This window comes from Asparagus officinalis, chromosome 8 (genome assembly GCF_001876935.1).
Source record: "Asparagus officinalis chromosome 8, Aspof.V1, whole genome shotgun sequence".
In the NCBI taxonomy this organism is placed as follows: domain Eukaryota; kingdom Viridiplantae; phylum Streptophyta; class Magnoliopsida; order Asparagales; family Asparagaceae; genus Asparagus; species Asparagus officinalis.
Window position 1 is genome coordinate 47743389 of NC_033801.1, and position 20525 is coordinate 47763913.

At 36.6% G+C, this 20525-nt stretch overlaps 1 protein-coding gene across 1 annotated transcript; it reads left to right on the forward strand.

The window, feature by feature from the left end:
• LOC109821210 (pentatricopeptide repeat-containing protein At1g26460, mitochondrial) lies at nt 265-19106 on the forward strand. The gene is made up of 8 exons (XM_020387396.1): nt 265-291; nt 5990-6609; nt 12787-13003; nt 13214-13693; nt 17372-17578; nt 17708-17845; nt 18098-18311; nt 18558-19106. Exons 1-7 carry the CDS (start codon nt 265-267, stop codon nt 18278-18280), a joined length of 1872 nt encoding a protein of 623 aa, XP_020242985.1. The 3' UTR covers nt 18281-18311; nt 18558-19106.

A 20525-nucleotide genomic window follows, 5' to 3' on the forward strand; every position in this document is an offset into this window, starting at 1 on the left:
GTCCGGTTATCTGACGCTAGGTTAGTGGCTGAAGGACCCAAAGCAACATAGGGGTATTTTAGGGTTGGGTGAAGCCGTCTACGCGGTTTGCTCATGGCCATCATGACCGAAGCTAGGTCCCTCCCCTGTTACCTCGGCTTATGGCTAAGGTTGTCGCGGTGAAGTGGACCTGCTGGAGAGGTGGAGGAGAGGTGTGCTCAGCATAGTCTTCATGTGGTTGCTACTCAGCCTGATCCACAAGAGGGGGAGGAGGAGGAGCGAACGATGGAGAGGGCTGCTGAGGAGGAATCTGTTTGAGGAGTTCGTTCATGAAGGAAGCAAACTGCTATTGAAGAGATCGTGAAATCCTCCAAGCAGACTCCTCTAGTTGGGCTTGAGTGTTAGTCATCGGCGGAAGGGTTAGAGGATCAGCCTGGGTGATCAAAACTAGCCTGGACGATCAGAACCAACCATCTCGTATGAAGAAGAATGAAATGCCCCATGATGGGTTCCAAACTATTGAAGACAATTATCTAATAGGGGGTTTATTCGTGGATTATGAGGGGGTGTTATGGTCCTCAGGCTTCCTCAGATGGTTGATTCTTGAGCTGATTTGTCCTCTTCTACACATGAAGAACACTTAAGAGGTTGGAGTTGGGATCTCCGGTAGTTCCTTCAATGGTCAAGTCAGTTTAGAGCTTGAGTGAGGAAGAAGAGTTCAAATGTATAAGGGTTTTCTTTGGCAGAAATTTCTTACCCTAGGCAGCAGACATGTAAAACCCCGTAATTCTGAATGATTATGAAATATAATAATAAAAATGTTATATCATGATAAATAACGTTTATTGATATTTGAGTATGCTAGGAATTGATTTGAGATCAATTCGATACATATATATGAATATATGAGTGCAAATGCACAAAACATGCACGAGAAAAATCTGAGAAAAATGACCAGTTAAGAGTTTATAGATTTTACACGCAAATGCACAAAACATGCACGAGAAAAATCTGAGAAAAATGACCAGTTAAGAGTTTATAGATTTTACACTATGATGCACTCAGAAGCTAAGAAAACTCAAAAGACCAAAGTTGTAGGTTTTTTCAACAACTTTCCAACAGATCTTTAATCACCTCATTCTGAGGTTGGACGTGAAAGTTATGGTCAAAATACCGAAGGTCATTTTCCTAGTCAGATTAGGATTCCTGGTTCGGGTCAAACGAGTTTATTTCGGGTTTGCATATATATAAACATGTGTTTTTACGAAAATTAATATCCTTACATTAGAGTTTCAAACCCTAGTAGCCCCTCTTCCTCTCTCTAAATCCCTAGCCCTAAAGTTGAGAATTTTGAGAGCTTTGTGAAGCAAATATCGACACGAGGGCGAGATCATCGACGTGTAGCAAGGGGAAAACGGCTTGGTTGTACTTTTTTTTGGTTGCTGGTTATTTCAAAGGCTTAGAACAACGTCTAAGGTAAGATTATCTTTACCCAAACCCTTCCCCATAGTTAAATAACTAGTTAGATGTTTAATATGATGTTGAATATGTGTTTTCATACTTGAATCTTAACATGATATGATAAAATTTAAATTTTTGATGTTAAAACATAAACCAATGCTAGATTAGTAATTTTTTTCTTGCTGTTAATGATAGTATCATGATCATGATCATTAGGGTTTTTCATAATTTTATTTATATATGAGAAATTTAAGTGATGTACTAAATAAATATTTTCTGTAGAAAACTGCAGCAATTGTATCATGTTTAACTGAGATTTCAAAATAGAAAGTAACCTCCAAATTTAACCAAACTAGTACCAAATGAAAGATATATGTATCTAGTTTCTAAAACAGAAGACTAATCTTAAAAATCATTTGTATAGAGAAAGATATGATCTTTTTACTAACAACATGTCCTGTAGAAAAACGGCTGCACATATATAATGTTTAACTAAAGATTTGGGATAACAAATGAACTCCAAACTGAACCAAACTTATGTCATCTGAAAGATGTGTGAATCTAGTTTTCAAAACAGAAAACCACTTGTAAAAATAGTTTTCCTAGAGAAAGATATGCTTGTTTTACTAACAGATGTCACGTCTGTTTTTCCTGCTCGTTTTGTGGAGCTGTGTTGCGCCGTTTTGAGGTGCGTTCGCGGAGTTTTGAGCCGCTTGATGTTATACGTATAGTCATGAATATGTTATGTTATACATTTAAGAATCCAAAGAGGATTATGATAAATTTTTATTTGATCATATTTGAATTAGATATAGTGCATATACATGTTGGATGTCATAGATGAGCACAACTTAGTACTATATGGGATAATGCGTCGACACACCAGATATACACGGTTTATACATGAGGTAACTATCATTGATGAGCATAGCTCAGTATTATATGGGATAGTGCATCGACATGCCAGAGGTACAAAGATTTATATGAGGTGGATATCGTTGATGAGCTCAGTTCAGTACTACATGAAGTAGTGCGTCGATATTCCACATGTACAGGCCATTGAGTCGGATTTTAGGAGGCTTGATCTAGCCGTCCGTCCCGCACTAGGGTGCGATGAGGTTCGTGAGCCGTATTTCTAGGATGCCTATTTGGTAGTCCGTCCCGCACTCATGTTATGCACTGAGATAGCGATGGGACTAATGAGCCGTGTACACAGTTCACGATACCTATAGGGTAGTCTGTCGCACTGAGATAATTACTTGATAGCCTAAGTATGACAGATACCGATTATAAATACGACCTATCAGTAAACTATATAACTGAGGTACGTTACTTTTGAAAAGTATACAAAATTATGTGTTGGTATTTTATTCTATCTCTCCAGTGATTGTGAAAGATATTATAAATACGATATGTTGATATCTTATTTCTTTTACTGTCTTTTTTTTTCTTAGTTGGGATCAATGATTAGAGATTCACAATTTGAGACTTATGGTATATACATGAGGGTTTCCTTGTTTGGATTATTTCGCTCGACGTACCAGTCTCGTGTTATGGATCTCTAATTATTGGTTTTATTAGATTGCTTATTCTTATTTCGGTATTAATGTTTAGATGTTTACGATTCGGGACATATGGTATATACATGAGGGTTTCCTTGTTTGGATTATTTCGCTCGACGTACTACGTCTCGTTTTGTAGGTTTTGTAGGTATCTGAATATTAATTCCGCTAGATACGGGAAAAATAATATAGGTAGACTATGCTTAATAGATAGAGCATCCACTCCATCCTAGCAGCCCTTCCCTTGGGGACGGACGGGGGTAATCTTGCTGTAGCGCTCTGACGCTCTTGTTGTTGTTTCTTTTTCTTTTAAAAATACCCTTTCAGGTAGCTCGGAGTTCCGGAGAGCCGCAGAATGACAGAGTTCTTGCATAGTCGCCGTCCCGAGAGATTTATTAGAGGCTCTATTGTAGTTTTAAATTTTATTCAGACTTAGAGTTTAGTTTCATTTTGTGAAGGCAATGTGCCTTAGTTCGACTTTCCGTTTTGATTCATGTTGAGACATCGTATGTTATTTCAGACTCCATATGTATTTCAGTTTATTTTTAGTTGAGACATGACCTTTATTTATGAGATATCATCATCTTTATCATGTCTATTATTATTGTTCTACTTCTTTGCCTGTTTTGTACCTACTCTTTTATTTGATCCCACTAGAGGATATTACTGTGATTGGTAAAACTTGTTGTTGCACAGTGTGGGTGCATAGCAGGTTTGACATCTCTGGGTTTACCTTGGACTGCAGCCATGTGTGAAAACAGGGGCGTCACAAGACAACACCTTCCTTTTATAGTAGATCCAAAGAGGCAAATGAGTCATTTTGGCCGAGTCAAGCAGGCGGCTCCGTTGGCATTTACTTTACATGTATCGGCTGCAGAGGGCGATGTATCAACCAGGCATTTAATGTATAGGTGACAGAATGCGCATAGTGCTGACAAGGTCTGATGAGTCATAAAAATTTTCGGGACTGGAGAAATGATGACTCTGATAATACATTTAATGTGATGAAATTGACTATCGTCAGGGGGCTCGACGATACACCGCTTTCCGACTCGTCTCACCGGAGGCCGATAAACACCATTATTTTAGTCAGCCTCACAAGTTGTTAGCCCAGCAGAGCCGAATGCCGAAAAGGAGTAGGATCGACCAGAATGGTAGGCCGAGTGAAGATGCTTCTTGTCTCGTCTTACAGATAGGTTGACAAGTACCGCATTTTTAGTCGGCCTCGCAGGTTCTCGGCCTGGTGGGGTCCACCGCTAAAGTCGCTCGAGTCATCCCTCTTCAAATATGGCTGATTAGGCATATAGTGGGATACTTGTCAGCTCCTCATTTAGGGATAAACACTTGACTATTTGCATGATATAACAAGAAGGTCGGGTGGTTTAATAGTAATTAGTATGAATTATATGGGTATAAAACTGCAACATATAACCATGTGACAGCTCACATGTGAATATTTTCATAATATTCTAGTGCAGTTTTAAAACTTTAGGGCTTGCTTAGATTTACACGTAGTAAAGAGATGTTAAGGGAACATAGGATAAGTAAAGGGAAGTAACGGAATATGTAAAACTTATTTGGAAAATTAGTAAGGGGAGTCAATGAGAACTTATTTCACCCCGTTTGGAAAGTCTAATAAAGTGAAGGGAAGGTAAGAAAATATATGTAAATTTACATAAATACATTACATGTTATTTCATCCATTTGAATCTCATATTGATATAGGGGTTAAAGGTATTTTTGTGTAATATTCTTTTTTTTTTAAGAATTACATTCCCTTACCTTCTCCTCAACTACACCCAATTTTGGGGGAACAAAATCCAAAGCCCCCCTCTATTATCTTAACTTACCCACATTAACCATCTCAAATGACCTCTCAAACAGGGATAATATATCCCCTATTGCTCTACCTTCTCTTTACTCACATTGTCTCCCAAATAGGGGTGCATTCGGTCCGAATACGGCTCGGATATGATGCTTACCATATATCCATATCCGTTTACCTATCTCGGATACGGATACGGTTATGCCTCGGTAATGAACATTCATATTCATATCCACTAAAATTGGATACGGTTACGGATATAGATGCAGATCTATAAGTAGATATGCATGCGGATACAAAACATATATGAGAAAACTAGACAGTATTGAGAAAAATATAGTTCACGTGATACAAAAGAGTTTGTTAGTATGTTCATTATAGCTAAAAAGCTAAGATTGGACATCTTGATCATCATAATTAACAACATATCCATAATCTAAGCATCGAAACTATTGTAGGAGTATGACTAGTATGTATTCGGATATTTCGGATACAGATGCATATATTTCACTATAAAACCATATTCGTAACCATATCCTATCGGTTATAGATTTGAGCGACCATATTCGTATCCTAACGGATACCCTTACGAATACGAATAGAGGAATAGTTGTAACGTTTTTCATTATTAGTGTGTAATGTCAAGACTTAGTGGGGTAATGTTATTAGTGAGTGGTTAAATGAAAATTTGATGGTAATAAATAGGGAGGTTATGAAAAATTAGTCGGGGAATGCTATTAGTGGGTGGTAAATAAAAATTTGATGGTAATAAATAGGGAGGTTATGAAAAATTAAGTATGTATATATATCTTAATGTATGTATGTATGGATGTGCTAGAGATGTATGTATGTATGTGTTTTGGAGGGCGTTTTTAAAAGAAATGTTTTAACATCCAACACACTTTTATAGAAGTATAAGATTTACTCGGATACGGATACAGTTTAGCACCCCTGCTCCCAAATCAAACAAGCCCCAAGGTATTTAATCGTAGGGCCATACAAACTTAGAGCGTTTTTTAGCAATGTTTAAAACTTGAGCGCATGGTTGGGCAAACTATACAGCCTTTAACAGCAATTTAGCCCTTTTTTTGTTTTATCTCCTCATCGTTCCCCCCACTTAAAACCCTAACCCTACGCCTCACTCGAGGTCACCTAATGGCAGCCACAATCCTCCCCAAAATCCCTCCTCCCCAAAACCCTAACCCTAACCCGCCTAATCTCCACGTTCCCTTCCCTCTCTCAGAAGCCTCAGCTCTACGATCCCCCCTCTTCTTCTCATCAAGATGAAGACTCCCAAGATCCAAAGCCCCAGGTCCCTCATTCGTCTTCAATCTCTCCTCTCCCGCCGAATCCCTCGTCTGGATCCCCACTCTACAACGAGAACTGGCGAAACCCTAGCCCCGTCCCCGACTCCAGCCAGTCCCTCGTCCCCATCGGACACCCCAAGATCTTGGCCTTCTCTCAAACCCTAGATGTGCCGAGCTTGATGGACGTGTTTGCTGGCTGTATGACATCGCAGAGGTGGTCGGATTTGAAGCAGCTCTTTGAGTACTGGATTCGGAACTTGGATGCGAGCGGGAAGCCCAACAAGCCCGATGTGGGCCTCTTCAATCATTACCTCAGGGCTAACTTGATGTTGGGGGCCACGGCCGGAGAGTTGTTGGATTTGGTTGCCATGATGGAGGAGTTTAAGATCTCTCCCAATGCAGCATCCTATAATTTGGTGCTCAAGGCCATGCATCAGGCCGGAGAGAGTGAGGCTGCAGAGAAGTTGATCGATAGGTAAAATGTGAAGAAGTTTTATTTTGCTTTTGGTGCTTATTATTATTATTATTATTATTATTATTATTATTATTGTTATTGTTATTGTTGTTGTTATTATTATTATTATTATTATTATTATTATTATTATTATTATTATTATTTTGCTTGAGCTTGTCTTTTAGGGGCTGTTTGGTACATTTCCCAAAAAAACAGAAAACAGTGTTTGAAAACCATTTCTGGACATTTTAGAGGGTTTCCCCCATTTGATTTATTTGGTTTGTTTCACATTGAAATCATAGGCTGGAAAACAAAGATATTCATTTCTTAGGTTTGTTTGAACATCCAAAAATTAAGAAATATCATTTCAGCCGCCGTTTCAATAGTGCTTTGAGCAATTGAATATTACCTTTTAATCCTAGCCGTCGTTTCAACAGTGCTTTGAGCAATTAAAAATTGCTTGAAGTGACATTTCTCACCCATTTCAGCCCATTTTGGTCTGAAATGAGTTTTCTACAAAAGCTGACGTGACACCCCATTTCACCCCCTCATTTCTTTAAATCACACAGCGAACCAAACGCGGGGAATGAAAATGTCTTGAAATCAAAATCCTATGTGGCGTTGTTGTCAGATTTCAAATCCTCAATTTCTCTCTTTTTTGAGCAAACAAACAGCCCCTTAAGTGAAATGCGCAATGTTTCATGAAAGGATTGACTGACTTATTAGAAATCATTAGGTTATATGCTATAACTAAGAAAGGACACATACCAGACAAGAAGCTCGTTAGAGTTTCTTAATGAAATTGCTAGGTGATGCATCATGCGTATTAGCTTAATGTCAGAAACATATATGACACAAATTCATAAATATTCTAGATACAGTTTATTTATATTTGCATTTCATGTCTCGCGTAGAAAGGATCTCCTCATGTAACATTGAATGGAAGGCTGATATGTTGGTATGAGACCTATTCTATTGAATGTGTCCTTTGAACTCATTCAATACGGGGAAAACTCTCCAATCCTTGCGTAGATTAAGAAAGTTTTTGCTGTTTTAACATTCTACTGATTTGATATGTTATGCACTTAGTGGCCATGCAATTTGGCTTTCAATTAAGAAAAGAGGATTACATATTGATTATAGTCGACTTTTTTTACTCTAATATTTCAATCATATAAAATTTTGAGAAATGTTCATTATAAGTTGAAAGAAGTTGCCAAATCGTAATACTTGTCAATCTTAGTTTAGATTGTAATTTAAACTTGTAGAGACTAGCCAACTATATTTAGTCTGGAAAAATCTTCCAAAAGACCACAAATCTTACCCTCCAACAAAATAGTTTTGCTACTGCATCTTCTTGCATATTAGAGCAACTCCAATGGGGAGGCTGCAAAATGCAGCCTCCCCAAAGTATATTCTTGAGCATATGCTTTTTTAGAGGGGGTGCACTCCAACCACCCCCTCTATATGAAACTCTATTTGTATTTTTAATTGATTTCTTTTATAATACTTTAAATAGATTTAAAAATATAAAAAATATAAAATGTTAAAAAATTATATGAATTAATTTAAAATATAAAATATATTATAAATTAATACTAAAAGTATAATATATAATATACTCATTATTTAAATAAAAGTAATTATCTTTAATAAATTGATAATAAGACATAGATAAGAGCCTTTAAATTTTAAAAAGCAGAAAATATAGCATAATATTTGGAACAACCTTCACAGCTACTCCGAATGATGAAATTTTATATATTACATTCAGCGGCATTACATAGAAAAAGAAAGTACATGAAAATAAAGTACATGAAAAAAACTAAAAATCGGGCAGGCCATTTCCTCCATATCCACCGCTTCTGTAGTCAGGTATTCCGTATTGACTTCCTGCATAACTATATTCAGGATTAGGAATATCAGATGAAGAACCTCCGGTTGTGTTTCTATTTAAAATCTCTTGTTTTTTAATTCGAAAATACTCGCGTTCCGAAGGATCAGTAATAGTATCAAGATTAATCAACATAATCTTACTTTCCTGGCGTTCCCTTTGAATATCTAATTTTTTCTTTTCGTTTTCGGCCCTTAACATCATAATCTGGTGCATTGTTATTTTATCATTTTCTCGTTCTCCATGACTTTTTTTTTAAATATCGACAATTTCTTAATTGCTTTTATTGAGAGTTTCCAAGTCGAGGTTGGATTCAGTTGCTTGTCGCCTCCTCATCTTCTCTTTCTTCCTTCCTGTCGGTCGACTTGTTATCATATCTTCGTCATTATGAGTATATTCCTCATTATCGTCATTTAAGTCGACGACAGGAGAACTTGAATCTGATCCCTGAGATGAGCGGGACTTTAAAGTTTTGGAAGTTGCAGGCGATCTGACACTTATATTTGCCCATTTCTCTGCATCTTTTAAAATTGACCAAACATGATCAAATAGAAACCCCTTTCTCTCTTCTGGATCTTATGCAAATATTATCCTAGCACATTTAATCTACCACAAGAGAGGAAGAAACATTTATTAATAACATGATAGTAGATGATAATCAAGATTTATGTTATTCAAAATACTTACAATGTCAAGCTCAGAAGCACCGCTTGGATTTAAGCGCTCGACTTGTTGAATACATCCTCAAAATTTACTGATGGCCTTCATAATTAATTGCATTCGGCATGAAAGAGACTTTGGAGTCCTTTGAGCATTACAAATATTGGAAATCCTTTCATGAAATAAAGCAGAAATTCGTTCCCACAGCTTGTCCTTCTTTTGATTAGAACCCATGACTGGATCTTGAGAAATTTCGAGCCACGTGGCGCATAAAACTTGGTCTTCTTCTTGTAAAAAAGATTTTCCGCGACTAGATGCCATAATCTAAGGAGGAATGTAAAGAGTTATGAATATAGAATAAGAAGAGTTATGGTGGAGATATAAAAATTATGCAAGTATTATATAGGGATCAGATGTGGGGAGTCTCCAACACCAGGAGACTCCAATGTGGGGAGTCTCCAACACAAAAGGAATCCAATGTGGGGGTGAGAAGCTAATGCTGAAAAGAATCCAATGTGGGGAGTCTCCAACACGAAAGGAATCCAATGGGGGGGTGAGAAGCCAATGCTGAAAAGAATCCAATGCGAGGAGTCTCTAACACTAGAAGAATCCAATGTGGGGAGTCTCCAACACAAAAGGAATCCAATGTGGGGGTGAGAAGCCAATGCTGAAAGGGAGTCTCCAACACAAAAGGAATCCAATGTGGGGGTGAGAAGCCAATGCTGAAAAGAATCCAATGTGGAGAGTCTCCAACACAAAAGGAATCCAATGTGGGGGGTGAGAAGTCAATGCTGAAAAGAATCCAATGTGGAGAGTCTCCAACACAAAAGGAATCCAATGTGGGGGTAAGAAGCCAATGCTGAAAAGAATCCAATGTGGGGAGTCTCCAACACTAGGAGAATCCAATGTGGGGAGTCTCCAACACAAAAGGAATCCAATGTGGGGATGAGAAGCCAATGCTGAAAAGAATCCAATGTGGGGAGTCTCCAACACAAAAAGAATCCAATGTGGGGAGTCTCCAACACAAAAAGAATCCAATGTGGGGGTGAGAAGCCAATGCTGAAAAGAATCCAATGTGGGGAGTCTCCAACACAAAAGGAATCCAATGTGGGGGTGAGAAGCCAATGCTGAAAAGAATCCAATGTGAGGAGTCTCCAACACGAAAGGAATTACAAGCCAATGCTGAAAAGAATCCAATGCGGGGAGTCATATTATATAATGACATTACATCCATCTCTAAATAACTCACAACTTATATGATTATTTCTTTAAAAAACTTCTTCATCAATGAACTATGGAGCCGGTCCGTCACATCTACCTTCTTCTTCTTCTTTTTCTGACGACGACGAAATATTTTCTCAGTACATTAAAGATTGGGAGGAAGATATGATACAATGGGAGAAGGAAGATGAACTCTTAGTTCGCGTACATGCCTCTAATAATAAAATAATAACTTATCTCTCTCAAGAGGCAGAGCGGCCAAAGCGTATTGGCTCAGTTCCTGGTCATTTGGTGATCAATCGCGGGAGGGAAGAAGGTAATTCTCAACTTTACCATGACTATTTTTCTGATAACCCTACATATGGTGCAAACCTATTCTGTAGAAGGTTTCGGATGCACAGGAGTTTATTCCTTCGTATAGTCGAGGCGGTACGTGAGCATGACAACTTCTTCGTACAGAAGATGGATGGTGTCGGCAAACTTGGGCTATCAACTTTACAAAAAGTTACATCGGCATTTCGCATGTTGGCGTATGGAACATCAGCAGATAGTACTGACGAATATGTTAGGATCGGTGAGTCAACTGCAATTGTATGTTTAAAGAGATTTTGCAGAGCAATTGTAGAAGTATATGGAGATGAATATCTGAGGACTCCCAATGTCGACGATGTTGCAAGGTTATTGCAAAAGGGCGAAGAAAGAGGTTTTTCAGGAATGTTAGGAAGTCTAGACTGTATGCATTGGCAATGAAAAAATTATCCAACAGCATGGGCAGGACAATACTCAGGTCGTCATGGAGGTTCAACCATTATTCTTGAGGCAGTAGCATCATATGATCTATGGATATGGCATGCATACTTTGGCTTATCAGGATCCAATAACGATATTAATGTATTGCAGTCGTCTAATTTGTTCGACAATCTATCACAAGGTATTGCTCCTCCTGCTCATTACACAATTCAAGAAAAAAATTATAATGTCGGTTATTATTTGGCTGATGGCATATATCCGAAATGGCCAACACTTGTTCAAACCATTTCTAATTTCGATGATAAAAAGAAACAATATTTTACAATGATGCAAGAAGCATGTCGAAAAGATGTTGAGCGGGCATCCGATGTTATCCAATCACGATTTGCTATCATCAAGGGGCCAGCCCGTTTTTGGGATAAACGAACTCTGCATGATATCATGACTGCTTGTATTATAATGCACAATATGATTGTCGAAGATGAACGCGACGAGCAAGAAGATGTTGTCATTTCAACTCCACAAACAATTCCAAATGCTGAAAATATGGAGATAACGGAAACTGAATGATTCCAACGGTTTCTTGCTCGACATAAGAGGTTGAAAAACAAAGAAGCTCATTTTGCACTTCGAAATGCATTGATTGAACATTTGTGGGAAAGACATGGAAATGAAGCGATGTAACTTTTTTTAATAATGAAATAATGACTTTTTCATTTTTAATTACTTGGTTCTTGATATTTTATATTTCAATTAATATTATTCAATATTAGTCTCATTTTGAAGGTATCGACAAAATATTTTCAACTTTTAAACTTTTATTTAAAAATAATTAGTAGAAATAAACTTATGTTGATTTTAAGTTGAATATCTAAAAATAATTAGTTAGTTAGAAGGGTATTATTGTTATTTTGTAGGGGGAATAGTGAATTGGAGGGGGGCTGCATATTTGGAGCAAAAACTCCAAATATGCAGCCGGGTTCAAGGTTTTGCAGCCGGACTCCAAAAAATGGAGTCCGGTTGGAGCTGCTTAAATTGTAAATAGTCTGCTTTATTCCAGTTGAAAGCATGTATTAGTTTTATCATATTTTTGTATTTAAGGTTTGTACCAATTTTCAGTGATAAGAATTTTTTTTTGCTTTTATTCAGGTGACAAGATCAATCACAAAACACAACTATTTAGTTCTTGATGTTGAGGACATACCTAGGGTGAGGAAGGAAAATTTTGAATATATACATTCGTGCATCTATATGGATGTAACTAAATAGGATACGGAGAGCAAAAAGTAATAGCGTGGCAATTTGGATTAGAATAGAGAGAATAAACTATAGCTGTAAATCTAAAAATACATATCGAGGCAGTAAAAAGGAATTGAGGATATGATAAGAAGAAAGGTGAAATTTGTAACTTTCCTTTTGCATTCTTCTCTCCCTCTATGTGCTGCAAAAATTGAAAGTAATTTGAAGCATTCATCTGGAAATTACCGCCCCCCTTTCATCCTAGAATTTTATTTAAATGACTTACTGTTGATATTGTTTCTATTACTATGTGACTTTTTATTATCGGATGTATTAATAAAATTAGATTCTGTAACCACTTCTTGTTTAATCTGTTATTGTATAAATAAACTCACGGTCATAAACGTGAAGGATTGTTTATCGATTGATTTCAGGATGATCCATACGGGCATTATGCCTGATGACGAATCATACAATTTGGTTATTGGTCTTTTAATATCAAGAAACCAAATTGATTCAGCTTTGAAGTTTTTGGATTTAATGCTTAAATCTGGCCACATGCTTTCATCAAGCGCATTCATGGATTGTGTGTGGCGCTGCTTGTCTGCTGGGAGGCTGGACACTTTATCAACCATCATACAGAAATGCAAGGTATCAATGTCAGGTTTAATTCAAATCTCCAAAGCAGATAAATTAATATGCTCCAGAATCTCATTTAAAGTTTGCAATTGACTTGCATATGTTTTCCATTACTATGTTAGGTCTTAGACTGACCTATAAACTTTTAATGTCTTTAATTTTCTTGTGTTGATTTCATTGCCTACATTGATCGTGCGTCCTTATCTGTATGTATGCTTTCAGACAAGTGACCAGAACAAGGCATTGAGTCCAAACTGGAACATGTGTAACACTATTGCTGATGTTGCATTGCAAGCTGATAATAGCAAATTGGCTTACTATGCTTTGGAATTTCTTTATCGATGGATTCATCATGGAGAAATTGCTAGACCACCTACTCTTCTTTCTGTCGACGAAGGATTAGTTGTTTCAGCTCTTGGTGCTGCAGCTAGAACATATAATTCTAACCTTCTAGATGCGTCGTGGTCAATCCTGCGCCGTTCCCTTCGTCAGAAGAGGGCACCAAGTCCAGAAACTTTCCTCGCAAAGATTTATGCGTATGCATCAATTGGGAATTTGCAACGTGCTTTTGCTACCCTTAACGAATTTGAAACTGTGTACGGGAAAACGACTGCTACCGATTCAGACTTATTTTCTCCTTTTACTTCATTGCATCCACTGGTTGTTGCTTGCTGCAGAAATGGTTTCTCAACCTTGGACTCGGTATGCCTCAAATTCTTTTCTAGAAGAATTTTAACATCACTTCCCTGCAATGCTTATCTTGAATTCTTCAAAGAAGATTAATTGTCACTGTTTTTACTTGTCAAGCTGAGGGTTTGTTTCAGAATTGCATTTATACTGACACTTCACAGTATATAATGTTCCTTGCTATTGTTTTTCTTTGTGTTTATTATCTTCTAGAGTCTTGACTCATTGGTGTTATACATTTTTTTAAGAAAGGAACAAATGTCTCGGAATTATTTATAATACAGCTTTGCCTTATCAGCTCTTATTAGTTATTCAAATTGAACTACAAAAGCATTGTAAATTCGCAACAGTTGATTGGATAAATTGGATATTGCTTTAATCTTATCCAACTATGAGCTTTGTATTAGGAAGATTTAATACCATTTTTGTTCAATAGAAGCCTGATGAATTTAGATTGTCAAATAAATGGAAAAAGACCCACTTGCATCCATTGTCATCAAAGGTGCGCGCCTCATGCGCCCTGCGATGCGGAGCGGTGGCAAAGCGCCCCACATTTGACACAATAATGCCTTTTGCGCTTTGCAAGTGACTTTTGCTTATGCAAGGCGCATGCAAGGCATAGCCTTATATATTTTTTTGTTCTTTAACATTTCACTTGTGTCTACCATACCCGATAACCCATATCCCAAAAGAGCAAAATAAACCCTTAAGCCTTTTTAGTAGTCTGATTCAGGACACTAAAATTTTCAATGATATTAGTCTTAACTTGACTTTTTGATTTGGAAAACTATGAACTTCACTACGATGTTTGATGTGTTAGCTTTAGAAACTGAGACCTTATTCTGTGATTTCGTAGTAGATATTATTTATCTTGCCATGTGTTAAATGTGAATATTCATAAACATGTTCTTTCATGCTTGATCATCTATCTTGAAAATTTATGTGCGTGGTATGCGCCTCACTTCACTTGGGTGCACGCACACATCGCATTGCGCCTTGCGCCTTGCGTATATATGGATAAAGGGATTTTGCGCCCTGCACTGCACTCTTGCAGTGATAATATTTCTTGCATCACTTCAATGTTCTGTTACATTGCTTGTAATTTTGTTATAATTAACTATTGCCTTTATTTATTTTTTAGTTGAAAGGAAAAATCATGTAACATCCGTGTCTTCCAAGATCTTATTTGATGAAGTGCATTTTAAGTGCTCTTTAATCTGCAATACATTTATAAACATGGAGATAATCTAGGGTCTTGTATAAGAACCAAACAGTTTTTGTAGGGCATGCCTCATGGCGAACTATTGCTTGTGTTATTATTTAAGTCCATTTCCTCATATGAAAGACAACACAGTCAAAGTTTATTCTATTCAGATACAAAGCATTTATAGATGTTACCATATCCATATTTGTTATATTTTATTAGCAGATACAGATAGAGATGTTCTAAATTAGTATTCACATTAGTTGGAAATTATATGAGCCAAGACCTTGGAAACAGAGAACTTATATCCTTTGCTTAGTAAATTTATGAGAAAAATGTCAAAAATACATAATATTGTATGAACTTGTAAACTTATATCCTTTGCTTAGTAAATTTATGAGAAAAATGTCAAAAATACATAATATTGTATGAACTTGTATCTTTAAAGATATTACATTGTGTAGTACCTGAAAAATGTCAAAAATACATAATATTGTATGAACTTGTATCTTTAAAGATATTACATTGTGTAGTACCTGATATTAATACTTAACATATGTACATTGAAACAAATTCACTGTTTACTTTGGTATTTTATCTATTTACTATTATTATTATTGAATATATATTTGATACACGATCCAACATTTAAAAATATGAAATTGGATACGGAGCAGATCGTCCGCCTTACTTGACACATTATGTGGAAGACAACACATTAAGGTGGAAATACTCAAATAAATGATATTTACTTTAGTAGATCCACATGTAAATATGAACATCGCAAAATTATGTGATAAGCATGTAAAGTATTCGATATGTTGATCACTTATACAGAGGGAGTCTTATTCATTTTCTTTGATGTTTTGCGCTTCTGGTTCTTCTCTTTATCATTATTATTTTTACATATTTTAACTTTGAGTTTTTTTTGTTTGATTCGTTTATGTATAGCTCTGCAAGTTAAATGACAAATCATTTCGGTCCTTTATTATTTTTCATGCTATAGAATTTCAAACTTTTGTGGACATACTCCACTCACTGCATTACTGTATGGGATTGAACCCGTTTTCTTGATGCATATATCTTGACCAACTTCGCCATGCTGTAATTTTCCTTCTATCAAAAAACTCATATGCCCCCACTGGTTTATGTAATTCGAAATCTAATCAGGTTGCAAATTGCATAAGCTGTTCTGAGTTGATACTTGATTAAATGCTTTTATTACTCTGAATATCTGAATATGTACTGCCAATTTCTCCTTTGCTTCTGGCTTAAGCAACTCAATTCCTTGTAGCTAAAACTCATCGTCTTACTTTCTTTGTACTCTGTATTAATCTATGGTAGTATGTAATGGTTGCTCCTTCGTACACTGGCTGAAATTACATTGACAAGGTAGCTTTATGTCTGAGGCAATTTGTGCTATTACAGTCTCCTTTCTACATGTGCTTTGTCTTTTACTTGAATTTATTTCAAATAACTGGTTGATATGGGCAATCTTAAGTTTAGCCTTTGTACTTAAAATGCTTTGGTGTTGGCAACGATGGATGCGAGCATTAATGTGGGTTAATGTTAACAAGGGAGCAATAGAAACCTTTAACTTTTACAGAAAATGGGTTTTATGGTGGCACTAATGCATGCGAATTTTGGTGTTGGTTTTGTTCTTAGTTAGGTGTTAGTATAAATGCATAACCCTCAACCCTTATCAGAACTTTGAAGATTTGGTGGTGGAAATGTCTTCATAAGTAGATGACAGTGAGTCCTGGTTCATTCGTAAAAAATGAGGTCAGTTTATAGAAAGCCCCCAGGTTCAAGACCCAGCTATCATCTAGTTTATGAAAAAAGAAAAGTTTTACAAGGAGGCACATTTATTGTCCGTCCTTATTGTGTAGATTCTGGATGATGGTTCGGATCCTTCTAAAGTTATTTTATTTTTTAATTTTTATGCTCTATTCCTCTAGTTTACTGTTGAGATTGGTCACTAATAAGTGTTGTATGTGATAAATGAACTTTAGCTTCTCAAACCTTTGCTATATTTATTTATCCAGGTAGTCCTTTATTATTTATCATTTTAATCACCTTTATGACTTTCAAGATTCAGCTAAATTTTACTCATTTGCTAAATCACAGTGTTAGGGTTTTATCAACTTCATTCAAAATCGAAACTTAATACATGAACAGCTCCATGAATAAGTAAAGTGTATGTTGTATTCTGCACCTATGTAGCACGGACACGGATCCGATACGGCCATCCGACACGCCGACACGAGGCAAATCCTAAAAAATACATAGGATACGTGTGTTCGACACATGTGTCCGACACGGACACGACACGACACGGCTTCATGTTATGCGTGTCCGTGCTTCATAGTTCTGCACCTTTATATCATTGCATTCTGTTAAAAACCTTCAATGTTTGGTGGATAAGATTTTGTAATAAGCATATGTGCATAGATGGAACTTTTTTAAGGCCCATTCAATGAATTTGTCAGGTTTATGTTCAATTGGAGAACTTGAGTCGTGCAGATACACCTTACAAGTCAGTTGCTGCTCTCAACTGTGTAATATTAGGCTGTGCAAACATATGGGATCTTGATCGGGCTTACGAGACCTTTCAGGCCATTGAGGAAAAGATTGGGTTAACACCTGATATACATTCTTATAATGCTCTATTGTGTGCATTTGGTAAGGTGAAAAAGGTAAGGTCACAGGTTATCTTCAGATGCAAATTAATGAAATAATTTATGCCTTCTCCCCCTTTTCTGTAGTAGCAATTGTTTCTTAATCTGGATGATAACTGAGATTACTTTGAATATTTTCTGTGACAGACGTCTGAAGCTGCTTCAGTGTTTGAGCATTTAGTAAGTAAAGATGTCAAGCCAAATGCAACTACATATAGATTGCTAATTGAAGCAAATCTTGTCAATAGAGATCCAAAGGCTGCTATTTCTATGCTTGATCAGATGGTATATTTTTTTACTCCTTTCTACACTATCGTTCTGCACCCCTATTTGTGTGCACAATCATGCACTTTTGTGGGTTACGAACGATAGCTAGGTTATTCTCATTTCTGACACCTTTTCATGAATGGTATATGCTCTGTTAAACAAGGGAAATAAGTTGCTGAAAAGGGTCATAAGCATAAAAATTCTAAATCAATCCTCCCTTTCGTGAACGTTCTGAACTGACTAGCCATGGGGTATTGTTTCTATGAGCAGGTTGATGCAGGGTTTACACCTTCAAGAGAGACTTTAAAGAAAGTCAGAAGACGCTGCTCTCGAGAATCAGATTTTGCTAGTGATGAGAAGATACAGTCTCTAGCCCAAAAGTTCAAGTATCGTATGGGCAATGAATTCCGTCGAGAGATGCTTTATAACCTCCAGTACTCTACACAATATTAGTTGAAGATAACTTGTCCTGCATCACTAGCAGGTGCTATTCATCTCTTTTATTTTATCTTTTTGAAGCTATAATGCATTTGCCTGCGATATTGGCTGATCCAGGGAATTTATTTCCTCTTTTAAACTATTGGAAGAGGGGAAACTTGGAGGATACTTGACATTTATCGGCCACTGAAATAGCTTCGTAGCTGATCCTCAAATAACTTGCTTCTCTCTTTGTCGAACTAAACTATGATCACATTTATTGATTCCTTTCCTCTTTCGACATGTTTATCAGGCTGCTGAAAAGGGGTGTTGGCTGTTTGGAGGATGCATTATCTGTCACTGTAAATTAACTTAGTTGTACCTGGTTTTTTATTCATTTGGGGGGGGGGGGGGGGGGCGGATTTCTGTTGAGCCTTCCTTCTCTCCCTCCCTCCCTCTGTCTCCCCCTAATTATTTTTTACGTTGAGCACTAAGTATGTTGTGTACTTCAGTAGGTCAACATCTGTGGCTCTGTCCTTCAGACAAGTCGGATTTTCTGAATAATTCGGGAAATTTTCAACTATCCGGGGCATGTTATTGATCTCTGTCCCTCGAAGTTACGGGTTCTATATTTTGCAGGATCTTTGATTTTGTGGAAATGTCTTGTGCCATTTATTCGTGTATGTGCTGTCATAGCACACTGATCGAAAAGTTTGCTGATGCAACTCAAGAGTATCTGCTAGTTTTGTTTTTGAGTTGTTTTTTTTAATCTTATGATCTTTTGGCAAACATTTGCCATTGGCATGGTGCTTGCTCGTGTTGCAGTCATACAAGTAATAATGTAGATTTACTTTTATGCTTTCGGAGCTGCATCCTTATTTCTGGATGACATGTTTTGGTACTAACGTCTTCAGTCATAAAAAAGATATTAATTATTTTTTTTTTGATAGAAAAACAGGGGTAGAACCCTGTTCATTAAAATATCAAGAATCCAAAAATTGTTTAGTTACAAAAGTAAGACACGAACTGTGTCCAAAATGTTAGAAAATAGAAAATGAAAATTCTACTAGTAGTGATGTATAACTTTTTTCATCCAAAGATTCATGAAGATAAAGAGAGGGCCTTGCCGTTATTCACCGTTGACACAGATTTAAGGATGAACCAAAGCCAGCCATACATGTGCATAGTAGAATTTTAATTTTCTATAGTCAACATATGAAAGATAAAGAACAGCTATATACACAACAAAAACTATACAAAAGATGAATCAAAAGTCCTCCATCTTCAGACACTAGCTCGAGAGAGAGGAAAATATTCAAATCTTGCAGAGAGTTTCTTTGCCGCAACACCTCTTCCATTATCTGACCAATCATAATCATATAATCCATAAATCGACTGATTAATGATCTTTTTGTAAGAAAAAGAAGTTTTGTCAAAAATTGATTTATTCCTACTGATCCAAATGTTCCAGCAGATGAATGAAAAAAAGCTACGCCAGATGTAACCATCTCTACCATGAAGCTTATTAACAGTTAATATAAGATCTTCAAAAGATGATGGCCATGGGAAAGGGAGATAGTAATTCTTAAAATGTGTCCAAACTTGTGCAGATAAAGAGCAGGAGAAAAATAAGTGATCCCTGTTTTCCTGATGAAAGCCACAAAAGATACATGATGGATCGCCTGTCCATCCTTATAACAAGAGGTTATCCTTTGTGTGAAGTTTGTTATTGCATAATAGCCAGATAAAGAAATTGATTTTTGATGGGATTGAGTTCTTCCATATAACTTTGAAATGAGGTGATAAGGAGCCTCTCTGGATGAGGAACTGGTAGAAGGATTTCACTGTGAAAATACCAGATTTAGAAAGCAACCAGACAGGGTTGTCAGATTGATGACAAATATGAAAATTTCTCAAAAAGTTCAAAAGATCAGTTTTGTCAGATTGAGAACAAAGAGAAATACATCTCCGCAAAAGAGGTCTCCAATGCCAAATAGAATGTATTAGAAGAGCTTGACTGTAGATAGGAACATTTGAAGAGAAAGCTAGATTATAAAGAGAAGGGTAAAGGCTTGCCAGAGTGTTTGAACCTGTCCACTTATCTTCCCAAAAGCGAATTTTATCACCTTCACCAAGAGTCCACGAAATATTATGAAGAAATTCATCTTTAAGAGATATTATGGCATTCCAGAATGATGAAAATGATGTCGATGAATGAGTCATTTGAAAGGATAAACCTCTGTTGCAATACAGTTGGCGAAGAAAACTTCCAGTATATGAA

Coding starts and splice junctions, on each gene's coding strand:
- LOC109821210 (XM_020387396.1), top strand. CDS start 265: ATGGAGAGGGCTGCTGAGGAGGAATCT. Junction 6,610..12,786: donor GCAGAGAAGTTGATCGATAG/GTAAAATGTGAA, acceptor GATTGATTTCAG/GATGATCCATACGGGCATTA. Junction 17,846..18,097: donor TTTCTATGCTTGATCAGATG/GTATATTTTTTT, acceptor TTCTATGAGCAG/GTTGATGCAGGGTTTACACC.